This window comes from Dicentrarchus labrax, unplaced genomic scaffold, assembly GCF_905237075.1.
Source record: "Dicentrarchus labrax unplaced genomic scaffold, dlabrax2021, whole genome shotgun sequence".
Taxonomy (NCBI): domain Eukaryota; kingdom Metazoa; phylum Chordata; class Actinopteri; family Moronidae; genus Dicentrarchus; species Dicentrarchus labrax.
Window position 1 is genome coordinate 15,207,264 of NW_026136718.1, and position 27,621 is coordinate 15,234,884.

A 27,621-nucleotide genomic window follows, 5' to 3' on the forward strand; every position below is an offset into this window, starting at 1 on the left:
AGGCTTGTTACTCTGGCATTGTGTAGACAACACTTATCCTGTGTCACCCTTTCTATCAAAACTGCGAAACACGAGTTCACCCAAGCATTTAATAAGCAACACAGTCTGACACACAGCACGACACCATTATTTATCTTTTATTGAGGTATCTAAGCGGCACATCTGTACCACACTCCATCTCTGGCATCTGGGGAAAGTTTTGAACCTCCAAAATATCAGCTCATCAAATATCAATGAAATGAAAAAAAAAAACCTTATAAAGAATACCAAATTTTAATTTGAGTTTCGTCTATAGGGAGGGTAAGTGGGACATTTTATCCTTAACAGGCCGGTGGTCTCGTTTTCAAAATGAGATCAGTAGAAATTGTAAAATGTGGGATATCCTCCTAAAATAATTAGAAGTAAAACTCACTATTAAAATATAAAAATGCTTATACTGTGGCCTTGGTTGGACCAACTGTTAAACTATAAAAAGAGCACTTGACAATCTCAGATATTGAAAACTCTCAATCTTTTGTCTACATCATGCTTAAGATAATTAGCACTAACAGTTGTGGGGCGCTAACATTTCCCAAAGTGCCACAGTTGTGATTGGAGTCTCTTTTTACTTACGAAGCTTCAGAAATATTCATACATGTAGATGAGATAAAATTTCCACTCTTACATCTTGTTTCACACAGAAACACATCAAAACATAAATTATGATCCCAATGCTGTTTCAGTATAATAGTCATTTATCAAGAAGCTGATTTACATAAACCTAAAACATAAATAAAGCTACAATCTCATTATTGTTTACATTAGCAAAGACTGTGTTAGAAGATATAATTTGTAATCCTGAAGGCTTGTGTCAGTCAAATTGATAAATGGCAGTCAGAAAAAAAAAGAATATAATCTAGAATCTATAATAAATCTGACTCCAACCATAAAAATCAATAATAGAACGCAGTTCCTCCATCAAGTGTGTAAAAAGATTTTGCTTCTACACTGAATTGTGGTGACCTTTTGCAGAGCGTCAGTGACCAGTGCAAGGTTAGTAATAGGCAATTACAGTTCAGGCTGAAATATTAGATTGATACACTGAATGAAGAGGGCAATAGCAGAGCACACTTTCATTCATAAATTGTGAAGATTAGACACTTTAAATTTTTGGTGAATATTTTGGTGATATTTTGTTTTCACTACACTTTAACTATGAAATGCTTCACTTTGGGTTTATGAATCCCTGTCAAAACTTATTTGAAGATATAAAGAAGTGTATGTAATCCGTCTAAAAGCACTTTATTAGTTCCTGACAACAATCCTACAATAATGGGACACAAATAATCAGGAAGCCCAGTCTCATCATTTCAATCCCATCATGGATCAGATTCTCAAACAGGGTAGAGTGATTGACACCTGGTCTCACACTCTCATACCTGTACACAGACACACACCCCTACTGTCAAACTCTGACTATAATGGACTGTAGCACAATGTATGACGCAGACACAGGAGGTCCTGATTTCATCTCAGTCAGACAGCAGGAACTCATCATGTGAAATTACGACTCTGAGGGACAGATTAGAGACTTGATTAAAATGTACATAAAATAAATACAAACATAAAATAAAGTGACTGTAAGCACCATGAAATATTGTATGTCTCTTCATCCCTATCTCTCGTATCCCTTTTCATCATTCACACCCACAGCTGTCCCTAATGTTCACATTTTTGGATTTGTAATCATTTTATAGGATGGATAGGTGTTAGGGGAGCACAGAGCACAGATGACAGTGAATGGCAAAATGACCAAATTCCCATGCTATGTGGGCAAGAACAACGACCCCTGTCTCCTCAATCAGCTTATAGCACAGCCGCTGCTGATGTATGCTTGAATCCCTCTTAGTCTCCTTCTAGTCCGCTTTACGAGCTCTGCAAGCTGCTCAGTGCCTCTGTAGAGCCTTAGCCATCCAACCAAGGAGAAGGAGAGAGTCCCAGTATGCCCCCCCCCCACTGTCACCAGTGACTGAAGACTGGATGCCTGCCACCTTGTTAAGCACAGTGAAACAATGCAAATCCTTTAGGTCGTTTATCTGGTCCTTTTCAGCAAACTTCACTGTGTCTTTTAACATTAGTTTCTTTATTTGTGAGCACACAGTGACAAGATGAGAGTAATTCACTAAAATATCTGTAAAAAGACAGAGGAAGAGATACAAATGCCAGTTTCAGACCATATTTGAGCAGCAAACAGTGTGAGGATGTGTGCAAAATGTAGAGCAGCACATACCTTTCCAAAGCAGCCAACTAGGATGCTATGGATTACATCTGACTGTAAATGATCATGACATTTAGTTTCTCACCTGGTATTCCTTGTTCTTTTCTCCGACGCTTGAGATCCTGATCCAGTACAGTTAGAGTAAATAACTTCACTCAGCGATGCATAAATTAACTTTTACTTTTTCCTCTGCAGTAAAATTACAGCCGTCATAACTGCTGCCTCTTGTCAATAGCAGAAATCCACTGGACCCACGTCTTGAAGGTCAAAGCTGAACTTCAGCTGAAAAATCTGACGGAAAATCATTGTGGCGGGTGTGTAAGTCTCCCCATTGGAAAAATGGCCTTACTCTGTCCAGTGTCAGAGGTTATTTAAAATCCACCACACATACCAGTCAACTAAATAAACACAATGTACTTACAGTACAGCACTATCACTATTATGGTCCTCTACTGCAGGTGGGTTATGCAAGCATTAAATGGACATGTGATTTTGAAATTTGAAAGAATTTTGAAAATGTTAAAGCAACAAACAAACATCTTTAAAGTGTTCTCCCTGTTTGAGGAAGAAGGCTGAAAAGGAAATTTCTCTTTTCTTTTATATTTCTTTCTCTATGCATTTTGAGAAGGGATCATTTCTCAGTTTCCTGAAACTACAATCAGAAATACAGGAACAGAATAACTTTGGAATATGTTTCTCATAGACATTTATTTTCCTGCCCGTCTTCAACAAGGAGAGCAGTACTTTCTGTGGAGCTTTCGTTCCAGCCGGATACCACCTGATTTCACTCATTATCCTGGCTCCTGAAATAGTCAGGCCTATTAAATCACTCTTAATCAAGACCATGGGTCATTAAATCAAGGAGACTTTAAAACAGTCTCTGTGGAAAAGGCGTTTAGGACCACTTTGTCATGCCTGTAGCTGACCACCATGGCTGTGGGAGAAGTCTTGATGAAAGTGCAAGACTCCTGCTGGTGTTGGGTTGTTATCAATAGTTTTTCCGCCATTAAACCCTACTTAATGTTTCTTTTAGCATTGATTGGAATATTTTAAATCATAAGGACTTGTAACCTGTTATTTTGCATTTCATAAAACACATCTGATTATGCTAATTAACAGCATTTGAATGTGTCAGTATCAAGCCTGTGTTTGAAGTCAGGGTAGGAGGGGAATGGAAACTTCAGCAACAAGAATATATCAGGGCTTTAGTGTCCCTTGAGAAAATGTTTTTGACAAGTCTTGGCTACAATGAGGACAAACCAAAAACACAAAGGGATTCACTTGGTTGCCACAAATATCCACACCACCAAAACAGAACAGAAAACAGGAAATTCAAATAGAAGAAACTGATTCTGAACAGCTCAGCGATTTTTAGATTGTATCTGTGGCCTATTTACTCTCGCAGAGTGCTGGAGGAAAACCTCTAAACAAATAATCTTTCACCCAACCAACCAGACAGTATAAACAAATCAAGCTTAATGAAAAGACGGTGTGAATGAATGAGATCTTTAGAGACTCGATCTACTTCTGATCAACGATAGCATCCATCCAAGTTTTCCCCCGGGGGGTTGGAATATGGTAATCAAATTATGCAATCATGTTGCGCTTAACAGAGCAAATATCCGAAGGCCTTGGAGCATCACTTCCATTAAGTCAGGATGTATTTTATACACACAGTACAAACGCTCCCGTAATTAGATTCACTGTAAACATGAATACCAAAGTAAGGAAACCACCACAGCAATTACACTGCAATCTATTATGTCAAAATGTTGTGGGAAAGTGCCATCTGAGGGAGTATGGATGGAGACAAACTCAAGGTCTTTTTTTATATGTAGTACATCAAGGTCACAATAAACAGTGCATTGACTAAAACAATATGTCTTCTGGCTTTTTGTTTGATAAAGCTGAGGAGCTGTGCTGAATCAGCTCGCCTCGCAGGAGCTTCAGTTGCACCTTCACAGAAAGAGCAATGAGGCTGACATCCACACCTCTAAATCTGTGTGGACTGCATCAATCTTTTCCAACACTTGATACAGTAAGGTGATCCTCTGCTCACAAAAAAGGAACACACATTTCATTTCATGCACAACACAAATTGGTAACTACTGTAGGATGCTGACTTGTGTGTTGACGCATGTGTATGATATTTTAAAGACAAAAATCATGATTAGAGAAATTGAGTCCAGCATTATATTTCTGCCAAGCAGCACTGGCCACGCCAAACTCTGATATTTCCCATGCAGATCTACACATGCCAACCATGAGGACAAGATTTGGCGTTGTTTGTGAAACTCGTGCCAAGATATTTGATCCACCCAATATTGTAACATTGTGTGCAGATCGGCAGCAATTATGCAAACATATTAGTGTGTTTATGGAAATACCTCACTCTCCATGGATTGTACTACCACAACAACCCACATGTATTGATGCACCAGGTCACAGAGAAATGAGAAGGTCAACAAATGACAAGAATGAACAAAAAAAAGAATGGAAAGATGGGACATCCTTATCTTGTTCCCACAGCCAACTGCCTCCTGAGCTGCAGCATAAGCTGACAAATCTTTCTGACTGACAATCATGTAATAAAGAAGGACTTACAAGTGTATCTACTATGAGGAAGGAAATCTGATAGCTCTGATAATGAGCGACTGACTGATGCTGCATCGCTATTACATCGAGAATTGTGTACAGTATGAGCTTCATTTAAAATTCGGAGCTACAACTCTCAATGATTTATGCCCCAAGCCTGCATTCAGAGGTCACGTTGACACAGTGAATCATGTAAAAATGAAGATTTTAGAGGACATGCTCAACATTATTGTAATGCTTGGCTATGTTTTAAAGCAATATATACTGTGGCTTGAATAAAACACATGCAAAATGGAAAAAAAGCATAGATTTCTGGACTAATTTCAAAAAATGTTCTTTACTGAAAGCATGCACCCTCAACTAAATGTGTCCTTTTTAAAATGCAACTTTTTGTGCAAATTCCCACCCATTCCCCACACAGGCAATACATGAGTTCCACTCTCTATGTGAAAAAGATCTGGCTGTGTAACTCACAAGCTCAGGTCCGATTTCATATGCACACACACAAGAACACACTTGACTCCAAGAGGAAAGTGTTGCCAACATCAAGATAAATGCATCAGTTACGCAAGTGAGCATCACGGCGGAAGATCCAATACCGAGAGATAGAGTGTCTGCTCTGCATTCACTGGACATTTGCTGCTAAATTAGTCCCATATCATGGCTGAGAAAGAGCAGTATCGTGTTTCAGTTATGATCTAAACACGGCACGGTGTAATGACTTGCATGCGTGTGATGAAAAACATATAAAGTGTGAGATAATTGAAACATCATGGGATGAAACATGAAAACTGTGATTAAAAAGGTAAGATTGATTATATGTCCAACTCTTTATGACCATTCATTGACCCTTAACAAACACAGTCCAGACAAGAAACTACTGACCGCCTATTCATGCATTTTAAATGAATACTGCTGCTTGAGTAATATATCATGAAATATTAAATTTTGGTCAGGAGTGGTCTTCTTATTACATAATCAACTGCTTGGAAGCTGAAGTATCTCTGTCAACCAACAGTATTCATTTCAATCCATGCATCTAAACTAGAGGAGAGGCTGTCATTAACCACTGAGGAAGGATTACTGTTTTGCACTATGAGCTCATTGTGTTGAAATGAAAACGTGTGATTATACTGTACATCAAACATGCAGTGTTGAGCTGCTGGGGAGCAGCTACACACTGAAAGTCTTCTGATTTCTACTAGCAGGGAAAAAGCTGAGGCATGATCGAGCTGTTCATTATTCCAGCGTGTTTTGTGCCTTCTTGTCCCAGTTTCTGGTGTCTGAGTTGAGTTTCAGGCTCCTCTAGTGATGTAACACTAAGTGTATTGTTAGTGCTGTAGTTTGCTGTATGAAAACTGACGTCAGATTGCATGACGTCACGAGCATGAGCACATGTATGTTAAGGATCTAATGATTCCCAGTGTCGAGGCTGCCCCTGTTTACGCTTACCTCCTGTTTACATTTGTCATGCACCTGCACGTGCACAGTGGCTCTGTCTCTGTTTTCTCAATGAATATTAGAAATAATGTATGCAATTAGGTTTATTTATAGTCCCTTGGCCATCCCTTCCCATCAATTTAATCATTTTCCCCCCCAACAACCTAGAAGCCCCACTGTCTTTTCCGCTGTAATTGGTCAGTTAAAAACGCCATGCATGTCTCTGTTATCAGGGTACAGTTTGTTTAGCGCAGAAATGTCTTCTTGCCTTGGACTAATTGTGCTTACCTCATATCCCTTGTGTAAAAAGAAAAGAAAAAATGCCCTTGAAGTGAACTAGGCTGCATGTAGAAGTGCGCCCTGTTCACATCGGTTCATTTGTTCCATCACAACTAAAACCCTTCCCTCTCATGGACAATGAGCAACCAAAAGAGGTGCTTGTGTCTTACCTGTAAATGCCCCTGGTACATATTGAGCACCCAGTCAGTCGCGGATCTCTCCGTCAGTGGATCTTTAGACTTCTTCCAGACTTGTGTAGCAGAGTGTCACGCTGGAAGTGTTGACATGAAAACAAAAAAAAAGCTGCAGCAGAGTTTTTTTTTGTTGGGGGGGGGACAGGAGGTCCGGAGGAGCACGCAGAGTGGAGCTGTCCTCTCCTCAGGTGCTGAAGCTGACACTTTGCGCTCATCCAGGATTTCTCTGCGCGGTGACACCGAGGCGCGCCGGGCGCAGGAGGAGTGCAGTGTCGGACCGCACTTTTCCCTTTTTCCCCCTAACACTGTGCTGACGCTGGATTATTAAAATGCAGCCTTGCAGTCCTTGCAGAAATAAAAAAAAAAAATCACCGCGATTTAAGTCTTCATCCTGAACGCGTTGCCGTTCTCCACGTATCTCTCCTTCTCTCTGTGTCTCTCACCTCGCCTCTGTCTCCCTCTCTCCTCTCCTCCTCTCTCGGCTCTGGTTTAAATGTTTTGACGCTCCTCGGGGTTTCAGTCTCTTCTTATAGTGCGCTCCTCTTTCCTGTTTGCCAACTACTCTCTCTGACCCAGCCCTCCGGTGCCTCCTCCAGTGCTGACGTGCTCCACAAGGAGGCACACAAGAACATTTCACTCAAACTTAAGAGCATGTTCAGAAAAGCACAGAAAATGTTCAAAATGTAGGCTACTTGCTTTTTATTACAAAAAAACCCCACCATACCCCTAACACAGTGCAATGCAAGTTATTTGAAATATTCCTCAGTATCTTCAATTCTTATTATTTAAATATACCTATTGGCCAATGTCTGTGGACTTTCACTTTTTGAAACATATTTATGTTCCTCTCTGGGGTCTGTCTTCTAATTATTATACAGCATACTGTGCAATTTCCTAATTAAATGCTAAAAGCAAACGGTGTACAGCATGTTATGTGTGAAAGAGTGTGATAGCTGCATGTGATGAACAAATTAGCTGCTGTTCCCAGCTGTCCAATTTGTGTAAGAAACAATTATATAACCAAAACTATGCAAGTCATATAGTTTCCAGGTAATTATGTAGGAGAACTAGAACTAATTACCTTGTATCAGTGTGTGAAATCCTTTGTTGTTGTTCTTCTTCTTCTTAAAAAAAAACCTCACTAACATCGGTAACAGGTTAACAAACAGTTTTTTTCATCCTTTATGCCCATATGCATCTAACCTTGTAATTACAGCAATGCACCCAGGCCCCAGAAGAAGCTTACACTATGAAAGTGTGAAGTTTAGGAACTTTAACTAATGTAAACTCAGATATATATTTAGACTGTTTTTCTGCTATCGATCTTCATCAGTTAACTTCAATAATTTCTACATCGAAGCCATCAACCTGTCTGTAAGACCCGATCCCAACTAGGCTGCTTAAAGAAGTTGTACCCTTAATTGGCACTTCTTTACTGGATATGATTAATCTTTCTTTATTATCAGGATATGTACCACAGTCCTTTAAAGTAGCTGTAATTAAACCCCTTCTTAAAAAGCCCACTCTTGACCCAGGGGTTTTAGCCAACTTTAGACCAATTTCTAACCTCCCCTTCCTCTCTAAGATTCTGGAGAAAGTAGTCACCAAAGAGTTGTGTGACTTTTTACATTACCATAGTTTATTTGAGGATTTTCAGTCAGGATTTAGAGTCCATCACAGCACAGAGACAGCTCTGGTTAAAGTTAATAATGACCTTCTGATTGCTTCTGACAATGGACTTGTCTCTGTACTTGTATTATTAGATCTTAGTGCTGCATTTGACACCATTGACCATGATATTCTTTTACAGAGACTTGAGCATCAAATTGGCATTAAAGGAACCGCACTAAGCTGGTTTAAGTCATACTTATCAGATCGTTTGCAGTTTGTACATGTTAACGATGAATCATCAATAAATACTACAGTTAGTCATGGAGTTCCACAAGGTTCTGTTCTTGGACCAATACTATTTACACTATATATGCTCCCTTTAGGCAACATTGTTAGAAATCACTCCATTAACTTTCACTGTTATGCAGATGATACGCAGTTATATCTGTCAATCAAGCCTGATGAAATTAATCAATTATCTAAATTAAAAACATGTCTTAAGGACATAAAGTCCTGGATGAGCTGCAATTTTCTGATGTTAAACTCAGAAAAAAACGAAATTCTTGTTCTTGGCCCCAAAACCGTAATATTACAAAAATTAGACACATCCTATCACAGACAGATGCAGAAAAACTAATCCATGCATTTGTTACTTCAAGGCTGGATTACTGCAACTGTTTATTATCAGGTTGCCCCAATAAGTCCATTAAAATGCTCCAATTAATTCAAAACGCTGCAGCACGAGTACTGACAGGAACTAGAAAAAGAGATCACATCTCTCCTGTACTAGCTTCTCTGCACTGGCTCTCTGTAAAATTTAGAGTAGAATTTAAAATCCTCCTCCTCACCTACAAAGCTCTTCATGGCCAGGCCCCTTCATATCTTAAAGAGCTCATAGTACCCTATTACCCCACTAGAACACCAGGTTCTCTGAATGCTGGGCTACTTGTGGTTCCTATAGTCTCTAAAAGTAGAACAGGAGCCAGAGCCTTCAGTTACCAAGCTCCTCTCCTGTGGAACCAGCTTCCAGGTGTGGTTCGGGAGGCAGACACCCTCACCACGTTAAAGAGTAGGCTTAAGACATTCCTCTTTGATAAAGCTTATAGTTAGGGCTGGATCAGGTGAGTCCTGAACCATCCCTTAGTTATGCTGCTATAGGCCTAGACTATCGGGGGTTTTCCCATGGTGCACTGAGCTCCTCTCTTTCTCTCTCTCTTTCTGCACCCATTCATGTCCCATTAATGCATGTTACTAACTTCACTTCTTCCCCAGAGTTCTTGTGCTTTCTCGTCTCGCAGGTTCTTATCGATCCTGGTGGAACCTCCTGCCATGGTCCTGCTAGATTGCCATTGCCAATGCTGTTGTTGCTGTGCACCTGTCTGTCTGTCTGTCTGTCTGTCTGTCTGTCTGTCTCTCTCTCTCTCTCACCCCAACTGGTCGAGGCACACGACTACCCACCTAGAGCCGAAGGATCTGTCCTAGGTTTCTGCCTTTTAACAGGCAGTTTTTCCTTGCCCTTGTCGCCAAGTGCTTGCTCATGGTGGTACTGTTGGGTCTCTGTAAATAATGTTATAAGGAGTTTGGTCTCGACCTGCTCTATTATCTCAGTGTCCTGAGATAACTTTTGCTATGAATTGGCGCTATACAAATAAAATTGAATTGAATTGAATTGAAAGAAGTGGCTGTAAATAGGTGGATACATGTTTTTGAGTGTCACCACCCCCATAATAAACCCCTGCCCGTAATATGCATTCATCTGGATCATTTCTTCACACCAGGAAGAGACCTTTTTGGCTTTGAGAGGCCCACCATTAATGCTGTATCCAGTTCTCCCTTAATACATCCATGATTTTAACTCAAACCAGGCTCTTTTCCTACACCTCAACAAGTTGTTTTGTTGCCTGAACCTAACCAAACTGTGACTTTTCACAACATTAGTCATGTGCTGAAAAGGCATCTCATACAGACGGGTATCTTGTGTGTCTGTATGAGACTGAAATAAAGCTACCTGCTGTGGCAGAAAACAACACTAGGAGAGTGGCGAGAATGGAAAGTTGCAGACCGGACAGCTAAACAAAAAAACTATAAAGCTCCATAAAGCAGCAGGGAGCTTCTTCTCTGTACACTCATCACAACGAGTGAACCTTTTCACATTGGCAAATTGTGTTTACATTGTCATTTTATCCGTTGTGATTATAGCCCTTTTTTGGCTAAGCAAACTTGTTTTAATGAGTTGTCCAGCCTTTACATTATATATCCAGGCCAGCATCTAGTATATCATAGATAGAAAATAGAAACAGAAAAGCCCATCATTGTTAAACTCACTGGGTCAAAATGCGTCATGATATACTCACACTTCTTTTGTATTGCCTCCTATAAATATACAAAATCCATGATTTCACAAGTTCGCCATATGTTTTTGCATGCAGACCCTTTTCTTACCACACAGCTGCTCATTAGATGTAGTTGAGTAGCAAAGGATCACAATGTACCACCATCTGGACTAGTATAGCTACTAGATACACTGTACTCAGGTCAGATGTTACCTCTAAAACAGAGTGTGTGAATAAAAAGCTGCACTAGGCAACTTCTCACACTGGCAGCTCCAGATGGCAACGAGGGATAACTGACAATATGAACTTCATTGCCAAGAAGTCATGTAACGTGATGTAACTGCAGACAACGCTCTCATGTCTGTTGCCAGTCGAGGGACAAAGGATTTAATATGTGAGTCTAGTTTTCGCTTTATAGAGTTCTCAGTCACACCTGATCAAGAGACAAGTCCTATTTCGCTCTTTATTTTAGATCTGTCACTTCTTGTGGGCAGAAATCACCTGTGTCCACACCTGACACCAGAAATTTGGGGGGCAAACAGAGTTTATGTCGAAGGCCTACATTTTTCAGATTTAACAATTGTTTCTTCTCCTCTTTATTTAGCCCTTAGTGAATATGAAAAATACTATTTAATAATTAAGACCCTGTCATTGTTAATGATTCCTACCCAAACCTCTGGTACTCAGTATTATTTATTGTACAACAACAGGAACGCAGCAGTCATCTCCATCTGCAGTGTTTTGATATCCTTCGTCCCTCACCAGATGAAAACAAATCCAGCCCCCAGGCATGAAAGTCAGAATGATTATTAGGCCCTGTGTTTCTGCAAATATTGTTTACCAGAAATACATAGACATAAATTTGCCAGCCTGTGTAACAATAGATTCTTGTTCTTCATACCCCCCCCCGTGTTTTATCAATGAATAATAATTACATATTCATGCTCATGTGATGTGAGATGACAGACGTATACATGCTGGCCCTGAGTCTATTTTTAGATTTCATCGGACGATGGTTCTGTGTTTTTCTTCCTCCCTCAGCCATCAATCTCCTTGTGTTGACAGACACAAGGAGAACATAATTAATGTTAAGATGAGGGGAATTACTTCTCCGTACAAGAGACCAGACAGGCTGCGCTCTCTGACGGACAAATTATTTCTGGCAAATTGAAATGTTTTATCTGCCTCTGAAATGTACCAGCTGAAAGAAAGAGCCACAGAGTTTCCATCAGTGCTGAGCAGGAAATTGACAGGGGGGAAAAAAATCATAATTGGAGTCATTGGTTGCATTTGTATATCATGCATGGACAAAACAGCTCAGAATCTATTTTTGGTTGTTTTAATTAAAGATACAGAGTGTGTTTACCACAAAGATGGAGAAAGTTTAAATTTAGTTGGAATAAATGTGCCAAACCTATCATAACAATGAAGGTATTTAAGTTTAAAGTAATGTAACATTTGACTTTTGTGCAGAAATTCATCTACTGCCCTGAAATGTTTTTCAGTGTAACATTTGCTTTAAGTACAGTGTGTAAATTATCTTATCCTGAGGCTTGGGAATGTCGGGCAGCTGCCACTTGTGTAAGAAATATAATTTAAACCCTTTAAATAAATTTGTCTGGGGCACACACTGTTGCATGATTAAAACTTTGTATCATAAATTAGCTTTATGTGTTTGTAAATGTTTTTAGTCATTTGCTCAAGGGATGGCGATGATTGGGCGGACAGTCCACCATTTGTAGGTCCAGTTAAAACCTCAACAACTATCAGATGGTTTTCCATTAAATTGTTCACATATTCAGGGAATTATCTCTGCATCAACAAGTTGGGTTGGGGCACATTTTGGCACAGACATTCATGTTCCCAAAAGCATGAATCCTAATGACTTTGATGCTCCCTTGACTTTTAATCAGCACAATCATCAAGTCAAAAGTTGTTTTGTTTGTTACTTTAGGTCATGATCAAATACTTGAAAAACATTCCTATCAGCCTCAGCTGTAATTTGTGTTTAGTGCTAATTAGCAAATGTTAGCATGCTAATATGCTCAACTAAGATGGTGAAAATGGCAAATATGATACCTGTGAAACATCAGCATACTAGCATTGTTTTTGTGAGCATGTTAGCATGATGATGTTGCACTAATGTGTCTTAGTAAGGAGGCTGTAGACTGTAGTGTTGATGGCAAATCACCTTAAGGATTTTGAACATGTTTCATATGCCTCAGGTTAAGGAACTCAGCTAATGTATCTAATGTAATGTACATAATGTATGTGGCTATCCTATTATCCTGCTCATTTTAAAGCCTTTTCACAGCTCATTATACTTGAGTATGCTATCTGGTAACTTGTCTAAAAACATTAAAATCACCAAACCTGGAAATATGAGGTTTTCATCCAACAGTGTTGAAAGCAGTATGCATTGTTTTTGCATAAAGATACTCAGGCTTCAGTTAATTACTTTGATGAGGGAATCACACCTCAAGAGACACTTGTAGTGCCACTTCAGATGAGTGTGTATGATAATTATGATAAGTTTATGATAATCAAAAGAAGTCACACGCTGGTTTTGATCATAAGCAGCATTTCTAGTGCAGAAAACCAGACATTTTTTAAATGCAGGCTATGTATTCATGACAAATGTATTCACTCCACCATAATTCAATACCAGTCAGCGATCAAAACTGGATTACAGATCTAAATTATTTAGGCTTTTATTGCCTTTTTATTACATAATAGCAGCTGAGGAGTGACAGGAAAAAGGGGAGAGAGAGGGCCATGACACGAATAGAAGGGTAGCAGGTTGGATTTGGACCCAGGGCGCTGCAGCAAAGACTTTGTATATGGGGCGCACATTTTGCCTGGTGAGCGACCAGAGCATCCCATAATGCCCATTTCTGAAATAGCCTCTCAGGTTAGGTTTTTGAATTCTAAAAATACCATAAATCTAAAAATATATGTCAGAATACGCTGATCTATGGTCTGAATAGAATTAATGGAGACAAAAATAGATGCAGTTGGCACATTTGGTGAGCCCATTATTAGCAGACGGACACCAAAGTCACCTGACAAATTTGCTGATTAAAAATTAAAATCTCCATTTTATCTCATGTATCATCTATTGGCTGATAGGTATATCATATAACGCCACAGCTTGTTCACTTCAGGTTGAGGTGACACTGAGACTTCCGCCAAAGATGTACTGCAGCTGAACTTGCACATATGTGAAGCACATAAGGAACCTTCAAGTTTTGTTTAATTGAATTTAGGGTTCATGTCCTACAGTCCCTGAGGGTGACCACTACATTGTTCATGTCACAAAACAGCACACAATATAGCATATAGCAGAGAGTACAAGCTGATTGTACCTTCAACATAGTGTCCCAAATACACTGACACATTTCTCACAGGGAAGCTTACAGCTCAGAGTGTAACTGTCATTTTTTCACAAGTGATTTTCAGACAGCCACTTGTTGCACAACCCACAGCGACAGGTCACAGACTGTGTCAGTCAACAAAATTCTGTACCTCAATTCATGATCAAATGGAAAGTGCTGTCTTGTGTGCTGGCCATTTGTCTGTCTGGGTATTGTGTGTTTGTTTCTGCGGTGCAATAGAGCGCAATGACGTCATCATCATGCTTTGTTTGCTTGAGAGGGATCTGACCTTCAGTCTGTGTCACCCACCAATCTGAAAGTGTGTTTTTTTCACAAACAAACCTATTAGAGGAGATGAGTGTTGTTTGTTTGTTCTGTGCTCACTGAATGTAACCAGAGAGACCTTGGTAGTGTAGTTATCCAGAGTAATATTCAGAGGAATAATCTGTCTCTCTGCTTAATCAAAGATAATGATGAGTTGTGCCCTACGGAGCTGATTCTTGTACTTCTATCGATTCGGTCACACTGCAGTTTTATGTGATAACTTTTTTTCTACAGCAAACTGAAAACAACATGCTCCATCAGGTCACCTCAGACAAAATGTGATTTATTTTGATTTGGCACACGGTGTAACTACCACACTAACACCTAATCTGCTGTTTGGAGGACAAGTCATTAGCAGTGAGCCAACACAACACTGAGCAGAGGAGGAGAGTGACAAAAAGTTAATAGAGCAAACAAATTATGTCAAATGATCTAGAGTGGCAGACACTCTGTACTCAGTTTACACTCCAACACACACGTTTCCCTTTGAGCCTCTGCTGTACCCTGGCTTGTTATTTTCAAGTTTTCCTGCTGGACACAACAATACGTCTCCTACTTCACTCTCACACCTACTTCGATCTCTAAATATCGGCATTGGTATTGGCCATATCGGTCGACCACTAACATCAGTGGTAAATGTTGTTAAATGACCTTCTGGGTTTTTTAAACATAGTCAGGTATTTCTGTTTTGGAAAAACTGATGCTTAGTTCTGTAACTAGAACATAGTGACAATACATGAGAGGCACCAACTGGGGCTAGATGTCACCACGCGTATCTAGTGAACAGTACTTTAAACATACTACGTACTGATATCAAAGAGGTGAAGCTACCAGTTATCTCGACACCCAGCAGTAAGTGGATCTAAGAGCTCACCTGGCCAAAGGTTGACATACTCTTTCAGTGCTTTAATGACAGTCAGGACCTTTCAGTGGTATACTGTTTCTTTATCAGTGCCTACAGTGAACTGACTCTAGTTGGAGTTTGATTAAGCAAATGGTCTTGGTTAACCATGATGTATTGGAGGATTAAACAGAATGCATTGGCCTGGTTCTTTCCCCTGGTAAATTATAGTATGATTCACGTCCGTAGACTGGTATCATAGACAAGATGAGGATCAACTAAAGCTAATGTTGCATAGAAACTGGATGGTGTGGGCATAAATGTGTCCCATTTTACCAGGAATGTCTAATTACACAGAAACTAATTTGGAGAAAATAAACATTTTGCAGCTCTCTTTCTGAAATTGGCCTTTTGTGGTTAATGCCACCTGAGCTGGGGCTTTATGGTTTGTAAGAGAACGTTTCAATCCTGTTTCTAGTGTGATTAAAGAGGTTGTTTGTAGATGCTGTGAAGTTGGAAGTAATAATCCCTGTGTACAATATGTGCTTTTCTATATTTTCTGATGCTGCGAATATATTTAGCATGAGAATATCATTAGCATCCTAAATGTGCAACATTAACAATTGAGGATATTGTGAAGTGTTTGCAGAGCTATTATGGACACTTCACAGGAAAGCTTACATGTGTCGTCTTATTACGTCAGCCTTGCCCTTGCAGCTCCGATTCCTTGCAAGCATTAACCCCTATAATATTGGCCAGATAATGCTCTCATCTCCAACCCACTCACCCTGCAGTCCTCTCTAATGTTGGGCTATCACAACGTCTGAATCTTTAATGCCCAGATGACATGTCCACAAAGGAAGTAGCCTCTTTAAATATGTAGCCTATCCAGTTGTTCTGCCGGCTTCATTACCACGGTTATCTGTGCACGGCATGGGATTCATAATTCATGTTTCTCAAATATTCCCTCAGATGAGTAGAGGCGTACACAGAAATCCCATTCATCTCCAATGCAAACACATACTTGCATGTGAGCTGAACTGCTCCAGATTACCACAAACTAGGAATATTCATATGCAGAAGTATTTTTATTTATTAGTAAACGCAGGATTTTCTTGATGAATACAAAAGTAGATCAAGGGGTCTGAAGTCCTTTGATATCACTACCCGCTGATTGTTAGTGTTTAGAATGCAAATACAGCTGCCTGCTTTTGCTGCATTTAGTTGTTTGGTGGCCGATAAAAGCAAGTTGCATTCACAAGCCCGCAGAGCTGCAAGCACCTTCAAACAATGTTGACCCCTCAGTGCCTCTCCTTTTATCTATGCACTTTACTGTTTGTGGCAAGGTCAATTACTGCAGCTATAGAGATTATTTGTATTTCATTAAGGATCCTCTTCAGCTAATGCCAAAGGTGAGCTCTATTCCTCCCAGCAAGGCAGAAAACACAATCAGAGGGCCGTGTAGCATTAACAATTTTAACAGCAAGGCAATATTAATAGATGGTTCAAAGTGCTTTGTACTATGATTGAAACACACTTGTGCTCATGCTTCTTTTTTTGCGTAGTGATAAGCAGTGTATAAGGTCACGTCCCTGCTATGTCAGCATGGGTTAGCAACTGTACAGGTGCTCTGGTTTCATCCCAGAATCCAAAGACAGGGAAGTCACGTAATTGTGTGATAGTCCTGTCATGTACTTTACTGTGGCAACCCGTACAGGGTGCACCATCCTTCTCACCTAGTGCCTGCTGGGATAGGCTGCAGACCCTTGTGCCTTCAAAGGAAAAGCCGTTTAGAACGAGGAAATGATGGAGTATATCAATGGTGGTAGCAGAGGGTAATAGCACAAAAATTGGTTTCACTCCAGTAAGTATTCCAAGTCCAAGTAATTGAAGAAGAGAATCACTGATATTGATTTTGAGTTTTTATTATTTAAAGCGGCTAATGTACTGTAATGTGAGGGAGAGCAATATGTTATGATTTATGAGGTCATTGGAGCTACTTCTGAATACATTTTCATTAATGATTTGCCAGACATTTACTTTATTATTTTTTTATCTTACTAAATCATACACAACAGTTTAAATGGTAAATACCAAAATGTGTATTGTATGAATTATCTGAAATAACAAGGTGATATGCTAATACACATATGCAGCAGAGGGTAGAGAATCAGAAGAGTGTTACTTTTTTGTATCAAAATAAGGCTTATAGGGTTGGTAGTATCAATACTTTAGCTACTGATCTACCTTATCCTGGCAGTTGTTGCTGAAACCTGATAAGCACCTTGGCTACTTGTTGTGTGGTGTTAATTGAAAAAAAACTGGAATGACACTATTTGGAGCAAGACCTCCAATTTATAGTCTGCTGGCTGAGTAGAAAGATCTTGTGTGTTGTGGCCAAAATATTGCAGGGCTTGGCTGGTGACTTGCGTTTCCACTCTGAACATAAGCCCCCAGATGACTCTTTCAGTGCAAGTGCAGTGATGCAGTAAATGCACTTGACCCTGAATAAAGCCAGGACTATAGATTGTTGGATTTCCCCATAGCCAGATGTTGCATATTAGTGTACACTTGAAACATAGAGTATGTTCTTGTGTGCAGCCTTTTATTTAAAGTGTTAATGGAGAACCTACTTGATTAATCAGTCAATAGACTTACATCAATCTGCCCCTCATGCATTCAGCCTTTTTTCCCCCAACACTACACCATGAATCCTGCACCACAAAGACAAGAAGCACATTTGTACTTTGAAATTGTCTTGGCAGTTTGGCATTACTGCGTTGAACAGGTTGCCTCAGATGTGAACAAGCTCCCAGAACATAACAATGAGCAGTTAGTCATCCCTGTATCTGATCTCTCTCTCTCGCCTTCTCCCCTGTCTGCCTGCTCACACCGATGAATGGAAACCTGACACCTTCAGAACAAAAGGATGGAGAATGATGAGATGAGATATGAGACAGATGGAGGGATCCAGAGTGTGTAGCCTGAGGGCGGTTAATTGTCGCAGTAGGTTGATAACTACATAAGTTTCACACAGATGTCTAATTAGATATCCCGTTAGCACCGGGACTCCCACATACTGCACCGTTTATGTGGATGTGGAGTTCCTTAAGTGAATATGCAGTGAGCCGTCATTGTGTAAGTTTGACTGATACCACCCTGTTAGAAACACAACACAAATTCTAAGTGACAGAGAAACGTTACGAGAAACAGGAACTAAGATTTATTCTATTATAGTGATGTATTAAATGAAAGAATTTGAAATATGTTACAGACATTTAATAACTTTTCAGGAAAAACAGGGATCAGTACCAGTTTCATCTCTGTAGGCTACGTTCAGTAAATTGGACCAGGATGTGTTTATTGCCAAGCTTTGCATAAAGCAAGTGGAAACTGATAGCCACCTACGAAGGAGGACAAAATAATACTACATCTGGGATAATTAAATTACAGCCAATAAATTATCAGTTGATATTAATAATTGAATTCTTATGCAAAACGATTGATAGACTTTATGTTCTACAAAAGTCAATGTTTGTTCTTTAATGAACTTTACTAGAAAAATGAAACATTTGAAGAGTCAGAATTGTATATGAGAAGTGTATAGCTCACTGTATGTTCTGCTCCTACATTCACAGTGTGTCCAGGAGACCCATAACTTTTTAAATCCTTCTTAGAACTATTGGGCTATTACAGGGTTTTGAATGTTTTTCCAGCATATGCTTTTGTCTAACAGAAGCAGAACTAGTGAATTTTATCCATCCATTGTAACCTCTTCTTTATATTTTGAATGGATGATACAATGCAACAGCAAATAACAACAACTGAAGATTAAAATTAATTTTTATTTGCACTCCCACTGTGTTGTAACAGGCATCATGCACTATTTCTGTAAGAAAGATAATGATAATGATCTCCAACACATTTGAGCGTGCAGAAAAGATGTTTCCTTTTTGAGACAATATTATCTCATGTATTATTGTTCAGAGATGTGTGCTCAGGAAAATCTTGTTTAATCTGTCTGGAGGCTGCAAGGTGATGGTGCAATGAAAACTTCACTGATCTGAAATGATGTCATTAGGTGTCTTCCAAACCAACTTTTTGCTTTGTGGATGAATCATCAACATTTACTATATTCATACAAGAGACCTGTGAGGGAAGTAAAGATGTGGTGGTGAAGAGGACAGGAAGGGGTGGATTACAGCACAGAGAACATTGAGAATGACACAGTCATTTTATCAAATTATTTAAAAGTATATTAATATGACAACATTATATAAGACAGCATTTTGTGCTATGAGCTCGATTTAGATCTGAACAAAAAAAAAGTAACATTTGAGCCAAGTATGACAGATATTTTCATATTCAACCTGCATGACAAAAAATGATTACATTTGGCTCACAAAGGATTAGACATCAGTGTTTTTTTTCCTCTTGTGTAAATCCCATCAGAGTTGGCTGTATGCCCGGTGTGTGTTTTGACCGGGTGCAGTGTATTCAGGCTTTCAAGCTGACACAGAGATGGTGTGATCATCTCTCAGTGCCGCCTGTCAGTGGTGACAGCCAATAACACTTCTGTGACCTCCCAATACACAACAGCACAATGGGATAATTAGCTGGATAGACTTACAGTGATACACACATACACACACACAGTCATAATGTTGGTGTGCGAAAAACTCATATTGTTAATTTTTAATGTTTTCATTTAAGCTGAAGGATTTCATGCCTCTTTAGACTTTGATATGTCATAAATGCATAAATGCACTGTTTTTCTTTGATCCTGAAAAGTTAAAAACATTAAGTAACTTGAAAGCTGAAAAGAAACTACTTTATTTATGTAGCTGACAAAACAATCTCACCAGAAAGTCCATTTAGTAGCTGTTTTGTCATTTCATCCGAGCTTGCTCAGCAGACCGTTGTGCATGCAGGGATGAGAAGTCCTCGAAGTGCTGAGAAGAACTTAATTTTGAATATCTACGGTTCCATGACAACTCGTTCTGCTGGTGACGATATTGTCGAAAGCTCAGCAGCTACTAAATTGACTTTTAGTCAACCTTTAGATCATTTTGTCAACTGCTGGTTGCTTTCCAAGGTCAAGCATGAACATTTAAGTATTCATGTATTTTAAATTATTTTCTTATCGCTTTGTTTCCTGAGGGTTGTGGCATTTCAGCCATTTTGAATGACATCAGTATTATTCTCTCTGCAACCAGGAGCTGGAAGATGTTACTTTACACATCGACATGGAAGTCCCAGTTGACACGTTGCAGACTATTTTCCTGCTGGGAGGGCAAAAGAGCAGGTATGTGGCAAAGCTGACTGACATACAGTAAAGGTCAGACTGTTTATAGGGGATTTTTTATGGTTTACATAATAAGATGCAGAATTTTCATATTCATTTTAGAATTGCAACATATAATCCTGTATCATACCATTTCCATATTGTATGCACATTGGTAACTGTAGGGCATTTTACTGTACATTGATTTTCATATACTGTATGTAAATCAATGCTGTGCTATGACAAAAGAAAGTTGTAGTCCATTTATGCCACACACGTAGAACATAACAGATAATTAAGTTCTAAATTCTAATAGTTTTTCCATATTAAATGCACTGCTTGTGTATGTTGCTTGTGAACTGAGCATATTTAAACATCAGCATAACAGGTAAAAGATTTAGGATTGATTGATGTCAGTCTAGATACCACTAACATGGATATGCACAATATCCTAATTTTAATAATAATAATAAAATACTTGTGACAACATTAAGTTGTTAGTCAGTAACACAAAACTTAAAAGATATGTTTGGGCTTTTTATGCCTTTATGTCTTTGATAAGACAGCCAGAGAGAGACAGGAAAGGGGGGTAAGAGAGAGACAGGATAACATGCAGCAAAGATGCATTGGAATCAAACCTGCGCCGCTGCAGTAAGGACTGCTCTACCTGGTGAGCATTTGCCCCAGTAATTCCCCTCACTTTCTAAAATGATTATATTTTAATGCTCCTTGCCAAGATAGTTGCCTATTTTCTTCTTTTAAAACAATCTATGAATCATTTTACTATTTAAGCTCACTACACGAAACTGTTTACACACAGTAAACACCTGTGGTTCTTTGACTAGCAACAAATGATGAATAAAGTGTTTTGGCTCAACATCTTTCCCCCAGAGTTTCAAAGAAAATAGCTACCCTCAGAGCCTTGGAGCAAATCAGTTAAACCCTAAATTGGGTAGCCAACAGTAGAAGATTGTAATTGCGCTGGGGAGCTTCCTGAAAATATTTATTTCTGTGTATGTAAAGCTTATGGCACTAAATAACCCATTCTTGATATAAAACACACTGCTGTACAATTAACAGTCAAAATATGGGAGTAAATCAGTTGAAAAGTATCACCATCTCAGTATTTAACCTTAGTGCTTGTTATCCCAATTTTATTAGAAACCTTTCAAATTCTAAATAATCCTCTAAATTGATTTAAATACTTTTTTGTCTAACATGTCTTGGTGTCATTACACTGAAACACCATCCAGCTTTTACTCTAATTTGTGTTGAACAAAAATGCACCTTGTGTCCGGCAGTGCCACCTTGTCAGAGGACACATTTAGTAGTTTGGTGGTATAGAAGCAAGGAGACCGGGAGGCTGCACAGCATTAAAATGTTTTACACACACAAACCTCGCTCCAACTAGCCCCAGTGAGTACATGTCCACCCATGGGAAGCTTCATTAATTTCCTCATTCCTCACACACACACACACACACACACACACACACACACACACACGCACACACATTAAAAACCAGAAATAAGGTCACATCTTCTCACCCTCTATCAGTTGCTGGATTATTAAAGACTGTTCTTGCTCTCATCAATCAATTTTAAAGATGGATTGCTTTGGTGAGATGATTTGTGAGCTGAGCAGCTTGTGTGGGTTAAAGTACACAAGTTTAATTAAGACTCCTCTTGTCCCTGTATCATGTATCTCTACTGTGTTATTAGAAGAAGATGTCTATACACAAATTCATATAACTCGTATTTACTCGGTAAAAAAATAGATTTCTCTTTTTTTATAAGGGTCAGCCCGAGAATGAGTGAAGCAAAACCAACTGCAGCTTACAAGGTAAGATAAAAAAAACTTGATATTATAATAAGATGCACATCAAATAAGTGTTTTTTGTTAATTTACAGAATCTTAAATACCCTGCTGGTCCACTAAAAGAGCTTTGATGCACACTACCTAAGCATTTTATGGAAACAATGTGTTTTTATTCACTTTGACCTGTCAATCAACAAGGGTAAGTAGAAAAAATATTTTTGTGGGATTTTCTGCTGTATGAGTTTCTGTAGATGGTACACTTTAATTATTATCCCTTCAGTAGTTGCTACTCACCAGCCAGTCAATGTAACCAACACAGCCTGACCTCCCATAATAACATTCACAGACATAGGCCTTATAATCCTGGCTCAGTTCAGACCTCAGTGGACTGTTCCCTTTAGAGTTAAGAACAAAGCTGAATAGACCCGCAACTCCATTACTCATCATTTGTCAATATTAGACTGAGAGAACAAGTGTTCAGAGACAGGACTAATGATGTGGAGATGGTGCCAAGGGTTCCTTCTCAGGACAGCATTTCTTTCACTCATAGCAACCATCGCACACATCTGTGTTAATGTCATGCACCAAGAAACTAAGCTCTCATGATCCTAGAATATAAATTATTTCATATCAGATTTAGATTCCTAAATAGTCTGAAACATTTTACAGAGAGCACAATTTGTAGAGTTTTTTAATCCAAATGCAGTATTTGAGTGCAAAACACCAGCAGCTGTTTTAAAAACACCACAAATATTTGGTGAGATTAAAAGCAAAACAGCAGCTGAATCAGCAGCCAGTCATGGACAACTGACAGAAAAAAAAGAGTAGCAAATAGACAGAAACATACGGATGTAGCCTGTAGCATAATGGGTCTGGCTGATTGATAAATGAACTGGATTTTTTTACTAGTGGAATGAAAAATAGACTTATGTAACTGCAAGTTGTACTAAATAGATGTGTGTGTGTGTGTTTTTTTTTTTTTTTTTTTTACCACCAATACACAAAATGCATTACTCAAGTTGAAGATGTGCTTATAGCAGACAACAAACCTTACTATCATTATCCTGGTTTCTTTCAGATTCACATAGCTTGCATACTGTGGGTTCCAAAATCAAGTTAATGTGATGAGGATGAGATGTTTACATGTGCAAAACTGTAAACACAACACCCTAAACCACCGTGTCATAACCAGAAAACTTGTGTATTTGTGTGTGAATGTGCAGTTCAGATGTTGTGGCTTCTAGAGGTTAAGGGCACTGACCATACAGAGCATACTATTCTCATCTGGAGCTACACAATAGTCTACATCCATCTACAGCTGCTATTGGTTGTTAAGCAAGTCTGCTGGGAAATTCACATTTTCTCAAGGGCATCTTGACATTATGGCCACTGATGGAAACCAAATCCAAACTGTGTCATTATGTCACCCACTCTGGCACTCTTTGGCAGCTGTGTGGTGTCATGTGGAGTCAAGGCAATCCTGTGCTGACCCCTCGCACCAGAACAGCTGGCTGCTGTTCTGACAAATTGACACTCGGGACTTGAACATGAAAGTAAGCGTGTGTTAATCACATTGCCATATGGAATCTTAACAGTTAAATGCTCCGTCAGTTTTGCAAATAATTTCTGCTCACAGAATATTTTTGGAATAACAATTCCGTGCAGCGTGATGTATGTACACTCGGCCTCCTGTGATCTCTCCACAATAAAGGAAAAAATATTACATAGAGCTGTATTCATGCAACACTAGTATTCATATATTGTTGTTTATAATTGTAAATTATGATTATATTATTAAAAATATTATTGTTTTGCATTTTGAAAGCTGCTCTATACAAATTCATTCTGCCTTCATCCCTGGACACATTTCTCTTTATAATGCAATAAATAAAAGTCATTGGTGTCAGCCTATTAGTATTCTTTAAATTGTGACTGCATATTTAACCTCATCTTGAGTAAGCTAACAAAAAACTACTTATTTCCAAACCTAACTTCATAAAACAGAGCTTATTTTATTGACATGTCTGTATCTGAAACATAATATCAAGATGCATCATTTTCAGCTGCAAAAGAACAATCTCTAGAGCAAACTAAAATACTATATCCAGCTCCATTTGTTATAATGATTTTGCAGTGTACTGGTCTTAGCATTGCTGCAACTCTCATGTGATTCCACAGACACATCCTAAGAGAATGACTGACAAGGTGAGCATAATCACTGCCAAGGTTGGGTGATTCTGCCAGGCAATATCTGATAAATTAAATGAGATGGGGAAATGATGGGGCGCAAGCCCAGCAATGCAGCAAAGGACGGCTCTCTGTGTATTAGTCTCTCTCTCTCTCTCTCTCTCTCTCTCTCTCTCTCTCTCTCTCTCTCTCTCTCGCTCTGTGTCTGTCTGTCTTCTCCTCTCTGAGCCCAGTCTTGTCACCATTGTGACAGGTGAGCAGAAGGAAAAGCAGAAGGTATACAGGTAGAGGTATTTTTTGTGTTCGCTGCTTTTAAGAAACATATGAGGTGCCAGTCTAGAGGGAAAGGGACAGATTTTATTTCCTCTCACTTTTGTTGTGTTTCGTGTTTACTTTACTTTCTCTTTTTCTTCATTTCACTGACTTAAACACAAGCCTCTACCGTAAGTTCCTCTTGTCACATACTCACGCAATCTTTTCTTCATCTAAAAAACAGTTTTTGCCATGTATGTTTTACTGGATAGACAAAATGCAGAAATTACAGTGAGCTGTTGCTTTTGGAAAATGTCTAATGTTAAAAATAGCACAACACTATTTAAATGAGTCTAGTCATTGTACATTGTATTGTCTGCACAGCAGGTGACTCAGCATTGCAGGTGCTGATTTATATGCTACCAACATCTTATTCCACTATTGCTCAGAAAGATTGCTGCGTGTCTTAAGTAAACATACATTCATGGATTACATGCTGATTAGGTGTGTCTGTACCCGTCAGGAAACACCTAATTCATCAGTGACCAATTACTGGTGACCTTTGACCTTGAACTTGACATCACAGCGATCCGTGGTAGGAAGAGATTGCCCTTTGCCTCATGCAATGAAGTGAGGCATTATGATTCGGTGTTAAATTACTCAAACCTCTGACCTTGTGCAGCTTCCCTTAGTAAAACGAGTCTTTATAAATGAAAATCCACTTGCTGTTTTCTTAATTACATTCACATTCACTAAACCCACAACTCTATTTAATAGCTTACAGTCATCACTGCGTTGAGTCAGTGTGGAGAATCGAATGTATGATGAATGAGGCTGTTTCTTGTTCTTGTTTTCTATATTTATGTCCTCTGGTTTTAGAGGAACAAACTGTGATGAACTTGTTTTGCTTTCACTTAAAATTACTATGTTGCATAACGGTCTGGCAGGAAAGCTGCAAAATGCAATAAGAAAATATATCCGTATTGTACATGTACTATACCTCTGGGTATTAAGGCAGATTATTAAGTGTAGTGCATGTTTTAGGCCTGTGGAGGGCAGGTAAATGAATATGAGGGATGTGGTAAATCATTTCTTGATTTATTTCATTATTATCATTTATTACCCATAGTTGGGTAATACATGTAGTAGTAGACAATGAATCATGTTGATTGTATCAGATGGAGAAATAATTGAATTATTCAAACCAGTGCATATAAAAAGTAGCCTATAACTAACAGCCAGTAGTATACCTCAGCAAATATCTGCAGGCTGTCTCCAGATGAGCTCTGACTATACTGGTTTTGTTCAAACAGGAGCACACAATGAGACAAGCACTACTCCCAGCTTTCAGGATTTAAACTTGATTTTTTTATTATGCAGGTCATGAGCTAATAGTGAGCTCAAACAGCACGGCATATCTATGGATGGGAATCCCTGAGGGGAGAAAATAAAACTAACCACACAACTCAAGGGTAAACAGCTGCTGAAGAGTTTGTTGCACAATAAAAACAGTAGGGTTCATTTGCAAGAACAGATAGCTTTGTTTTTAATTACTTTCATAAATTATGTTTTTTTTTTGCAATCCAGAGAATATAAATCCAAATATTGTTGGTTTACTCATTTTAAGAATAGTGTGTATCTGTTTTTGCAAATTATCCCTTAATTATTCAGTGAAAGTATTCTTTATAGTAGTGTTATACAGTTAACATAAATTACTTTGATGTAAACAGCTATAATACATAACTGCATGATAATTAGACTAGAAGTGGTCTAAGAAAAAGTATGATAAAGTAAACTCTAAAGTAAAGTGTGACAAGTTACTGTATTGTCCTGTATTTTACATACATGCATTTACTTTTGAATAAACTACAACAAACCCAAATGTGATCTGGTATCATAATACAGCGTTTAGTGCCACTGCCATACATTGGTAAATTGGAGTTACACCAATAGTATAGCATATCAGTATATTTGAGTATGTTTAGGAAGTCACTGAGGCAAAACATACATACATACATAGTATATCAAGCGTTAAAAGGTCCACTGTGTAACATTTAGGAGGATCTATTGGCAGAAATGGAATATTATGTTCATAACTATGTTATCTTAGTAGCTATCTTAGTGTATAATCAACTGAATGTAATGAGATTTTAAAAAATCAGACAGCACACTGCTACATCATTTAGATAAGGCATAACAATGATTGTGTATATAGTAAGCCTTGATATTATAGGATAGTCATCTTTTAATTATGGTTAAGAGTTTGGTGTAGTTAAAGTTTTGACTGTGAATCTTGGAGGTTTGGTCTCTTCTGGAATCCAAAAGTAAGTAATAACCACATGCTGTTTATGAAATACATAACAAGTGCTTAATATCAGATGAGTGGGTAAAAACATCACTAGTATTTTCAGTACAGAAGCTCAGTGACTGATTGTATTATTATTAAAATGTATGTAATCTGAGGGCAGGTTTTCTTTCAAACTAGTCTGAAATGATTCTGATGAGGGACAGTGCTGGGAGGATGTTTCATCACTAAATCCACAACTTTGATAAACTTGTGTCTTTAGGGATTATACACATTACTTCCTCTCACAGTAGGGGGGGTTAAGCTGCTTAGAGATTAAAAGCAAATGTCCTTCTTTCCTTAAGAACTGAGATAAAAAAAATCTGTGATAAATTTGGCGCATTCATTCTATTGTTTTACAGTATTTCAAGTCAGAGCCAAACTATTGACATTTAATAGATCCAAACTTTGCCAATATAGAAACATGTGAGCCAGGAGTTGAAAAAAGCACAGAGGTGCCAGTGTCTTTTAAAAGGAGCAATCACAGC

At 38.6% G+C, this 27,621-nt stretch overlaps 1 protein-coding gene across 4 annotated transcripts in view; it reads right to left on the minus strand.

Moving 5' to 3' along the window:
• The window catches only part of pex5la (peroxisomal biogenesis factor 5-like a), a 93,567-nt gene extending 86,290 nt beyond the window's left edge, over nucleotides 1–7,277 (minus strand). For 3 of the 4 annotated variants that reach the window (XM_051376048.1, XM_051376047.1, XM_051376046.1), the window contains exon 1: nucleotides 6,742–7,276. In XM_051376048.1, the coding sequence (XP_051232008.1) occupies nucleotides 6,742–6,762 (21 nt within the window). In that variant the 5' untranslated portion in view covers nucleotides 6,763–7,276. Of the gene's footprint in view, nucleotides 1–6,741 lie in introns of all 4 variants that reach the window. The other variant, XM_051376049.1, reaches the window with a different exon arrangement.
• Nucleotides 7,278–27,621: the final 20,344 nt, after the last annotated feature.